This window comes from Athalia rosae, chromosome 8 (genome assembly GCF_917208135.1).
Source record: "Athalia rosae chromosome 8, iyAthRosa1.1, whole genome shotgun sequence".
Lineage (NCBI taxonomy): Eukaryota > Metazoa > Arthropoda > Insecta > Hymenoptera > Athaliidae > Athalia > Athalia rosae.
In genome coordinates, this window is record NC_064033.1 from 5,977,000 (window position 1) to 5,986,875 (window position 9,876).

Consider the following 9,876-nt stretch of genomic DNA (forward strand, 5'->3'; position numbering starts at 1 on the left):
AAGTTGCAGGGTTGTTCCTACGAAGACTTCATACACTACATATCGTCTATGTTGTTTCAAATCGATGGTTTAACCCGCGGCCGGAGCCAAACCAATATGTCAGACAAGACGGTGTTGATTTATGAATTGTATTGAGTGAATGGTGAGCGTATTTGTTATTTCGTTGATTGTATGTAATAATACTCGTGTCGGTGATCTGATTTTAAGTTTTCAACAATGGATATACGCGGGATCGAAGTCACCAATCAGTTAAGGGTAAGTGGACCGTAAACTCTTTCGTCCAAATTTCTCCTAAATCTAGACTCAACTACAAATTGTTTACCCCTATTTTGTAGTGCACGCCTAAATCAGAATAATTTTCCAATGATATACACCAGCGTGTCATAGTTACAATGCACATGATATCTGCGGTTGAAACTTTTTCCTCTACACTATTGTCTCTCACCTGTCTCGAAAATTTTCGATTTATGCTGGTAATTTAACATTGCAAACGATCAATCTTTAGAGTGCTATTCGAGCGAAGCTTTTGGAACTTGGGGTACGATATGACGAAGAATTACCCGACTACATCCTGGTCATGGTTGTGAACAAGAAAACGAGGCAACAGATGTACGAAGACCTATGTTTGTTCCTGGAAGAAAGTACCTCTCCGTTCGTTGACTGGCTTCACGACCAGGTTCTGAAAAAACTCCAAAAAGTTACCGTCGCAAAAAAGAAATCATCCCGAGAGTTGGTACCCACTGTGATCGTTAAACAAGAAGAGGAACGTAAAAAGAAAAAATCGTGCCCTACCTCATTCTTAGAAGATCAAACTGCCGATGCGTCCGATAAGTCATTAGATAAAGCAGCAAAGGTAACAAAACTTCCCAAAAAAACTGAGAAACCAACCAAATCTCATGCTACCGGACAAAATACCGAAACAGATGTAACTCACAGTCCGCAAAACCCTCCCAAAAGGTCGTCTAATGTGGATAGTAAAAACAGCAGCCTACCAAATGTTCACACCGGCAGCTCCTCTCAGGATCAGAACACTGTGGAAGCAACCTCCCTGAGAAAAACAACAGAAAAAACTAATCATCTGAAGAATACATCAAGTATCGTAGAGCATTTATCCAAGTCATCTATCGATGCCCAAATCAGCGTGAAAATGTCCGAAATATCGTCAAAGAATTCTAAAAAGATTTCGAACGCCGACCAGCAAGAAAATATCAGCAACAAGGTTGAAATAAGTAGTGCAACGGTGAAACCTCCTGCGGAGGATGAATTCGATGAAGAATCTGACGAAGAAAGTAAAAAGAAAGTGAAATCTAGCGTTAATAAACCAAGGATAACGTCCGTGGTGACGGTGAAAAATCGCCTCGAATTTCCAACGGTGAGAAATAAATTCAACGTGCAAGAGAGGAGGCCAGGATTCGAAGGGCGATATAGAAAGACTTTCAGAGACGGAGACAAACACGATTTCGAAGGCATCAGAAGAAATGATATATCTAGCGGTAGAAATACCAGAAGTGAAGAATACTTCAGACGAAATGTCGGTAAAAACCATGACTTTGAAGCAAGAATCCACGAGTCAGATAGATCTGTTGACATCAAAAGTCGGCTCGGCAATATTCGAGAAGACAAAGTGAACAAGGCTGTGGAATCTAAAGACAAATCTGCTCTGACCACTCGAGTTAAAAGTACGGAAAGGTTATCTAATTCCATCAAAGACAGACTAGGGTCTGGAAACAGTATAAAAACTCGGGAGAATCCGCTCCATAGGAAAACTGAATTATTAGAGGAACAAAAAAATTTGAAGTTTGCAGATAAGGACAGATCAATGTTGACTTCAAATTCAAGTATTAAAAACCGTCTTGGTCCGGTGAAAAATATCTTCAAATCCCCCAAAGTCACCAGACGACCTAACGTACCTAACAAGTTACTGGCGAGCAGCGAGGATGAGGACTGTCTGAATTTAGGTGCAGACGACGATACAGATGACGACGCTAGATCCGCAGTTGCTATTGGGCCTGTGAAGTCTAGAATAATAGCCGTCAAGAGAAGTGCACCGGATAAAAGCGAATGGAAACGACCCAAGTTGGCAAAGGAGGTCGAAGCAAATGATGTGACAGGCAAAGACGAGGAGGATGATGAAGGAATTGCAGGGGATGGAAAAATTGCGAGCAAAGTTATAGTCACACCGAGGCCACTGAAGCCACTACAGCCTCTACAAAAACGAGCCACACAATCTCTGTTATTCAGAGCCGTTGCGGAGGCAAACCAGTCGGTTGTTACTCAAAAAAATCCAGAGCCAGTTCTGATGGTGAGTAGAAGATAAATAATCATGATAATAAGAGTAGCCAATGAACTTCAGCCAGGTATTGCAATCCATTATTCACGATCTCTGGCTTCTGCATCAACTGTTTGCAGAAAATAAGAAATCGATTTTTATGCAGTTTTAGCATCAAATTAGTTTTCAGATCTGTTTTTTTATTTATGTTATAATTATTTATATATTTTAATATCCTATTATGTACTACGCTATGTAGTTTTCAATGAAAAATAAACAAAACAACAGGTGAAATATTTCAAAATCTGTTAATGACAGGTATTGAAGTTATTTTATCTCTCGAATAACAATCCAATGTAACCAAGAAAAATAAACAATCTAATATGACGTTGTTGTTTTTCACTGATCACAATCCTATCGGTTAGTTCGCTCATTGAGTCAAGCACTCGCCAATTGTTGTCCGAATATTTTTTTCACTCTATTTTTCATCAAAATTACAATAAATAAATAAGTTGGAACTGTCGATTTTTCAGAACTCATAATAGGATCAGAGGAGGGGTGTCAAATTCTGCCACACTGAATTTCTTTTCCAACGACAGAACCGTAAAGGTTTTAAATTTTGTGGCTTTTTTTAATTCGATTTAAGTTCTCATTCGCAAAACCAAGTCCGATCTGATTTCTAATACGGGCCATCCGCACTGTAGATTTCGAAAGGAGAACAAAACATAATTTTACCTTTCTACAGGAAAAAACAACGGCACCGAAACGTCCCACACCGAGTGGTATGCGTGAAGGGCAGAATTTATCTGTGCGTTTAAACTCAACAAAAAGGCTCGTCATGGAAAAAATTCAGGTAGAATTGACGACTGGCGAGGCGGACATAGAAAATCCAGAGCCTTGTGAGTAGAGAATGGGACATCCTTTATTCTCAAAGTACTTCAACGTGGTTTAAACTGATCTTTCATTTTTTACAATCAGATGTCCCTCAGCGAGTGACAGAAGAACACATGGGCGTGGTGATGTCGCTGTTCCAAAGGAGCAACGACAGTCAAAAATTTCTGGTCACTTTGAACGGTTACAATAATAATGTTTCTAAAGAAAAAGGTGCGTCGGATGAGGACGAGCACCTGGACATGGAGGTATTTTTGAGAGTATTCACACTGTAAAAACGTCCCTGAAACAAGGGCTAATGATCAGAGTTTTCTTCAAGGTTGACGAGGACGAAGATTTTTTAAACACAACCGTAACTAGCGAAGATTATGCGACCAGCAAAGCAGCCCTAAATGGTTTTGAATTGATAGACGTCGTACCTGTCGAATCAGTGGAAAAAATGCGAATCGAAGATCAAAGTAGTGAGAATCAACAGGTCAACGACACCCAAGTCACCAAAGATTCACCAAAAAAGAAACGAAAGTTGAGCCCGATTGTGTATAACAGATCAAGATCTTCTAGTCCCGTTAACACAAGACCCACTAAACCTCCGTCGATATCCCTAAAACGTAAGCACGTTCGAAGCAAAATATTGGAAGCGACGAGAGGAATGAATAATCAGATACTATCTGCTGCGTGAATTTCAGATGTGGAGAAACAGACAGCTCTTGAAACTACGGCGCCGGGTTCGATAGATAAATCCAGAGAAAAGTGTCGATATTGGCCAAACTGTACGCTAGGAATAAAATGCACCTATTATCATCCGGCTGTTTTATGCAGGTAATTCATACAGTTCACCCTCGTGACGTGGAACCTACTTTTTTGTGGTAGATCAACGTTAATGAATATAAGTATGTTTGATAAATGTTACAGTCTATTTCCGGCATGCAAATTTGGAGATAAGTGTCTGTACAAACATCCAAAATGTAAATTTGGTTTGTCGTGTACAAAATTGGGGTGCGTTTACACGCATCCACCGAGGCAGTGCAAATATCATCCATACTGTGCAAATCCTAGTTGCACTTATACGCATCCGCTGCCTCAAGTTCAGCCTGTCGAAGTCGTCAGTAATAGAGCTAAGTTTACGTGGCGTAAACACGAGTAATGGAAACTTTAGAGTAAAAATGAAGACAAAAAAAACAAAGAATAAAAGTCTCATACTTGTTGCGTAATATTTTGACAAGTAACCAATTTCTTAGGGGTGTGAAAATGTTGTGAATTTCACATTTCTGAAATATGTAGAAACATAATATTCGAATAAATAATATTATTAAATATTCCATTACCTGCGATACTTGTCTCTTTACTTCACATGAAACTTCCCAACTGAATTCCAAATTTGTACGTTAAATCGTGATAGTAGACTTGACCGGGACGTAGAATCGTACAAGGAAAATGTTCCTGGAAAATAATGTCACCTGTAGCCTCGTATCATTTATACATTTCAGTTTCGATTTTCAGATCGAAATATTCTTACGTGATTGACAGCATTGGGATAATTTTGAGGTTGAATACAAAATGCTCCATGTTTTCTGTACTTGGCACCATTTTTGCCGGGAATGAATTCCAGAGGCGAGGGTGGCAGGGATTCGGTATCCTCAGTTCCTTCTTCTTCCGGTTCTTCGTCACTGTTGATACTTTCATCCTCATAATTTTGCGACGCTTTTCTTTCTGCTTTGGGCTCCCCATTCTAGCAACCGATTTTAAAACTTTCTTAGCTTGTGGAGAATGATGATTGATGTATTTTTTTTTCGGTCACCTTATACTGGGGACAAATGTCTTCCAAAAATTGATCTTCCGAGGATGATTGAGGCGGCAGACGACCTCCGGTATAGAACTGTACTCCTGGTTGATCCGAATAAACTTCCATTAATCTGCACATAATCATTTCTGTTTAAAGGGCGTTTCGCTTTCAAACGAAAGATCTTTATCGCAAAACTTCTACGGTAGTTTTACCTTCCAGATGATGGATGTAGAGCCTGTGCAACAAATGTAACTCCTGGTTGCCAGCTACGTAGAACACAAAAGTTGTGATCGTAACCCTCCCCAGGTGGTACCTGTGTCAGATGTTCGTGAAGTTGATCTTCAATTGTGAGATTTCACAAAAGTTTACCTTTCCAATGCAGTCTCCTAAAACTTGTGGTATGCGGAGGTCCATAATGGTCCCACCGACCCCACGAATTCCACCGGTTGGTACTGGGTCCGTATAATCAGCGAATGTCCAACGATCACAATTTAATGATATTTTATGCTTATTCAACTCCTTCACACCAGCAGCCTGGCATGAAATAAGTGAAATAAACCAATGTCAATGTCGGTGCAGAATTTGAATCAAGTACACCTACATGACCAGCTAAATTGAAATAGGATCCATGCGACATGTTGACTATTGTGGACTTGGATGTGGTGGCTCGCATATTTATTTCCAACTTATTATCGGAGGTCAATTTAAATCTCAAAGTTGCTAAAACAGCCCCCGGGTATCCTTCCTCACCATCTTTACTGAGATAACTCATGATCACTGTACAACCATCGACATATGCATCCCATACTTGACGGCCGAATCCATTCAGCTAAACATTGAGCATGAGCTGAGCATAATATTACATTCTGGTGTGATTTTCATTATTCTTTCAACGACTGACTTACACCTCCATGCAAGTGGTGTTTGTTGTTATCATTCTTAGTTAATTGAAAATCCTTGTCCTTGATGGAAAAACTACCATCTTTGATCCTATTAGCGCATCTGCCGAGAGCACATCCAAAGTATGGATTCAAATTTGGATCCATGTAGCCTGTATCATGAGGGGAGAATATGATGTGAGATAATACGGGTATGGTCGTGTTTAAAAACCGTTCAAAATATTTTATAAATTTTACTCTTCAAATCATCGAATCCCATGACTATGTCGGCAGGCGAACCAAATTTGTCTGGACATTTCAATGACACGATCGTAGCTCCCCAAGTAATGAGCACAACCTCCATGCGATTATTGTTAGTCAATGTGTATGATTTTATTTTTACTGATGTCGGATCTTCAAGATCTCTGTTCATTTTATTGCCATCAGTATCCCCCGAAGCTGACTGGAAAGATCCGACAGAGTTATAGGGCTGTCCTCCTGATTTGAACGATTCTCTTTTATAGTGAACAGAATCTACAAGTTTGAATAGTTTTTTAATAATTATAAATATAAAAGAATATGATAGGACAGTTTTATTTCTGACAAAGTGTTACCGAGAACCTCTTAAATATCTGAGACCCAATTTCTAGTTCACCTGGATAAATTTCACCAAATAATCCTTCAACAATGTTAGCATCGTAGCAGGTACAAGAATGAGTCATTTTGTTTCTTATATTAAAGCTTGTATTTTTATTCAAAGAAACTAGAATTTGAAAGAAGATGTCATTCAGAGTTTCCTAATATCAGAAATGTCAAAAGGGAGGGAAAAAAAAAGAATGCATGATCGCATGACCCGCTGCGTTCATCTCTAATAGTAGTTGATTAATAGGATTTGATGAATAGATATGAAACAATGATATCAAATATGAAGTTGATTTTTTGTTTTTATTATTATCAGACAGACTTAATATGCATTAGAAGGTATAGTTATTAGATTAATGATTCAATCACAGTATAGAAATAATTTAGTGAAAATAGAACAAGACAAAGATTTTCCATGTTTTTCTTTCCTCATATTATGCGATTAGTATTAGGTCTTAATTTCCTTTACATACGTTGCCATTTATTCAGTCAGATTCTGATTGAAAATCTGATAGGATCACATAATACAGAAATAGTTATATCGGCAGAATAACATTTACTTTATAATATATTACTTTATTATTATAATATTTATATTTAATATATTTATTTATGCCTAAAATACCATTCAAGTATTTATATGGTTCTATGTCCACTGAATGATTGCGAATCACTTTTCATCAACAATGCAATCATATTCAATGTTAAATAACCAGCGATATATCATTCAATTTTTTCATCTAATATTTCAGATACTTTTATTTGTCTGTAATAGTAAAAAATAGAATGGAGATAATGTAAAAATAAAAATTGAAAAATAATAAGAATTTTAACAATTACTGACGTATTCGTTGAAAAGCTATTTCTATAATAATTGATCGTAATCAGATCGTCTTTTCTCTGCCTTCACCGAAGATAAAAAAAAATATACAACAAAAAACAAATTATTTTTTAACTTTAGTGTAAAAATTGATTCATGAATGATAAGGGTTTTGCAATATCAATGCACATTGAGAAGAGTGTGTACGTACATATATTTATATATATATATATAGTTTTTTTTTTCAATTTGTTTATTTTATTATTATAAAAAGAGCACGATCACTTTTCATGTTATATATATATATATATCGATGAAATTATGAGTTTTCCTTATAACAATTGTCGTAAACATTTGTTGGACTGATTTAGTTATTATTTATTTATTTTTTTTTGCATTTTCGTTTTTTTTCTTTCGTTTTCCTATTACTTGTTATTTATTTTTATTAATTTTTTTTTTTGTGAGTAAAAAAGACAAATATCGATTACTCGCTAATATATTTTGAACGATTTTAAGTACAACGTGGCTATTATTATTGCTGTTTGCAAAAGAAACTTTCATGATGTTGTTTATTACAGCACGTCTTTGGCATTCGCTAGGTACTTGTGATTAAAAGTTGTTTTTTTTTGCTTTTCTTTTCTTTTCTCGGTATTTTTTTTTGTTTTTGCTTTTTTTATGTGCAAAGAGTCAGAAACGACAAGCAACAGCTCTATCGAAGAATATACATAATTATGTATTATGTGTACAAGGTAAGTATGTATAAGTTTAGGAGAAATATAATACAAATAATAATATTTCGTGTAATGATATCGATCAATGAATTGAATAACGTTGTTTCGAATTTTTCTTTTATAAGTTTGCGCACACTGAGCAGTGTGGCAATAACGAACGAGATCCTACCTCAAGAAAGCTTGTAGTTTTTTTAAATATACACATAACAGATTATAAATAATTAATATAGCAGTAATAGACTCTTATAATGATTCAATTTGTAAATAACTTTTCTTCGTAGAACACTGCGACGATGAGTACACATCATCGGTGCGCAGTGTTACAAGATGGACCGACTCGGCGGTCGCCTTTTTTTCATCATTTGTTTTCCTTTTTTACCTATATTACTATGTGATAAATTTATATTATGCGTAATAATTAATAATTAATTGATAAAGATGAAATTTTTTTACGATCTAAGCATGCTCTTTTTTTTCTTTTTTTTTTGTTGGTTTTGTTTTCAACGTTTTTTAAACCGAATTTCTTTCATTAGACATCGACTACCATCTTCTTGTGTATGTCCGTATTACCGACAACCTGAAATATTTTTAATTAAATACCCAAGATGTAAAATTTATCGGCAGGGTGTCGTAAAAAATTTAGGTTGGGAGGAGTTCCAGATACTTACAGAACAGAATTCTTCAAAACTGATTTTACCATCTTCATCTTTGTCGGCAAATAAAATCGTTTTATCGACGATTTGCTGTAGTTGAGTGTCTTTCAAATTATTACCGACCATCATTTTTAGAACTTGGAATAATTCTCCGTTACTTATGTAACCGTCGTTGTCCATGTCATAGATTCTGAAGGCAAATCTTAATTTACTCTCCTTATCACCCTGAAATTTGGAAAATGAGTTTGAAGTCGAGTTGTGGAATGTGAAATGTAGATCGATAAGCGATAGTTTCTAATCAATTCATCGAACCTTGACGCTGAACTGCGAAACACCTTGTATGAATTCTTTGAAATCCACTTCACCGTTACCATCGGCATCAAATATCTCGATAACACGTTGTACCAAAGGATTTTGTTGGAGTTCTGGCAGTGTCATAAATTCGTCTATACTCAATGCACCGCTATTGTCTAGATCCAATTTTCGAAAACGTTTTCCAAGCCTCCTGAGTTCATCGGCGTCGACTGAAATTCAGTTATGGTAAACATTATTGAAAATTTCACCAGCTTTCAGTTAATAAAATTCAAACCTCGACAAAGGAAATGTACGTAATGTCACACGGAGAATGCGCTCAGAGTCTACATGCTTTTGAAAAATTTTATTCGGAAACCAGCAAAGGAAGAAAATTGAGATTACTTGTTGTTGACAAGTTGGTGTGTGATAAATATTAAGTGGCTATAATGGAATAAGTTCATTGTTTACACGCATGAATGGTAAGTATTGTCGTACTCACAATTCGAGCACAATTCCATCGGCAGCGAACTTTCATTACCCTGAAAAAAAAGAAAAGAAAAAAAAAAATTACATTAAATATTAATAACGTGTTCCTTGGGATGAGCTGAAAATAGCAAAGCAGCAGACAGCTTAGACGAAGAACGTTGATCTTTGGATGGAAATGAAATAATCTACAAGATTTTGATAAGTGAGATGGATTAGTATTTGTGACAAACTTCAGGAACAATTGAGTGTTAAGATTTACCATGTTCGATTAGTTATACGCGACTTTATATGGCAAGAAATTATTGGAAACGTCAAACGTGAATCTTGATCACCAGGGCATTGATCAGGTGACTACTTCTTTTGCGGGATTCGGACTATGCGCTGATTTCATGGCTTGACGTGAAACTTGCGTTCTTCATATCCAGGTGG

At 36.4% G+C, this 9,876-nt stretch overlaps 3 protein-coding genes across 3 annotated transcripts; 1 reads left to right on the forward strand and 2 right to left on the reverse strand.

The window, feature by feature from the left end:
* The first annotated feature begins 69 nt into the window (after positions 1-69).
* Positions 70-4,484, forward strand: LOC105686442 (zinc finger CCCH domain-containing protein 14). The gene is made up of 7 exons (XM_012401276.3): positions 70-255; positions 506-2,302; positions 3,015-3,168; positions 3,248-3,408; positions 3,480-3,768; positions 3,847-3,979; positions 4,073-4,484. The coding sequence occupies exons 1-7, from the start codon at positions 217-219 to the stop codon at positions 4,302-4,304; spliced, it is 2,805 nt and encodes a 934-aa protein (XP_012256699.2). The 5' UTR covers positions 70-216; the 3' UTR covers positions 4,305-4,484.
* LOC105686445 (galactose mutarotase) lies at positions 4,485-7,372 on the reverse strand. The gene is made up of 9 exons (XM_012401283.2): positions 6,477-7,372; positions 6,080-6,355; positions 5,849-5,994; positions 5,545-5,772; positions 5,313-5,477; positions 5,156-5,256; positions 4,959-5,073; positions 4,677-4,889; positions 4,485-4,600 (listed from the first exon to the last, which is right to left on the reverse strand). The coding sequence occupies exons 1-9, from the start codon at positions 6,541-6,543 to the stop codon at positions 4,508-4,510; spliced, it is 1,404 nt and encodes a 467-aa protein (XP_012256706.2). The 5' UTR covers positions 6,544-7,372; the 3' UTR covers positions 4,485-4,507.
* A 146-nt stretch (positions 7,373-7,518) lies between these two features.
* LOC105686441 (calcineurin subunit B type 2) lies at positions 7,519-9,841 on the reverse strand. Its single transcript, XM_012401275.3, has 5 exons — positions 9,707-9,841; positions 9,461-9,500; positions 8,980-9,191; positions 8,683-8,892; positions 7,519-8,591 (listed from the first exon to the last, which is right to left on the reverse strand). The coding sequence occupies exons 1-5, from the start codon at positions 9,707-9,709 to the stop codon at positions 8,544-8,546; spliced, it is 513 nt and encodes a 170-aa protein (XP_012256698.1). The 5' UTR covers positions 9,710-9,841; the 3' UTR covers positions 7,519-8,543.
* Positions 9,842-9,876: the final 35 nt, after the last annotated feature.

Bases quoted from the DNA above. Each gene is read 5' to 3' on its own strand.
- LOC105686445 (XM_012401283.2), bottom strand. From the start codon at position 6,543: ATGACTCATTCTTGTACCTGCTACGATGCTAACATTGTTGAAGGATTA. The intron at 5,995-6,079 runs GTAAAATTTATA...CTCATGATACAG, and splicing joins GGGATTCGATGATTTGAAGA to GCTACATGGATCCAAATTTG. The intron at 5,773-5,848 runs GTAAGTCAGTCG...CTCAATGTTTAG, and splicing joins AACACCACTTGCATGGAGGT to CTGAATGGATTCGGCCGTCA.
- LOC105686441 (XM_012401275.3), bottom strand. The intron at 9,192-9,460 runs GTGAGTACGACA...ACTGAATTTCAG, and splicing joins GATGGAATTGTGCTCGAATT to TCGACGCCGATGAACTCAGG. The intron at 8,592-8,682 runs GTAAGTATCTGG...AAAATATTTCAG, and splicing joins GTTTTGAAGAATTCTGTTCT to GTTGTCGGTAATACGGACAT.
- LOC105686442 (XM_012401276.3), top strand. From the start codon at position 217: ATGGATATACGCGGGATCGAAGTCACCAATCAGTTAAGG. The intron at 3,409-3,479 runs GTATTTTTGAGA...GTTTTCTTCAAG, and splicing joins ACGAGCACCTGGACATGGAG to GTTGACGAGGACGAAGATTT. The intron at 3,980-4,072 runs GTAATTCATACA...TAAATGTTACAG, and splicing joins CATCCGGCTGTTTTATGCAG to TCTATTTCCGGCATGCAAAT.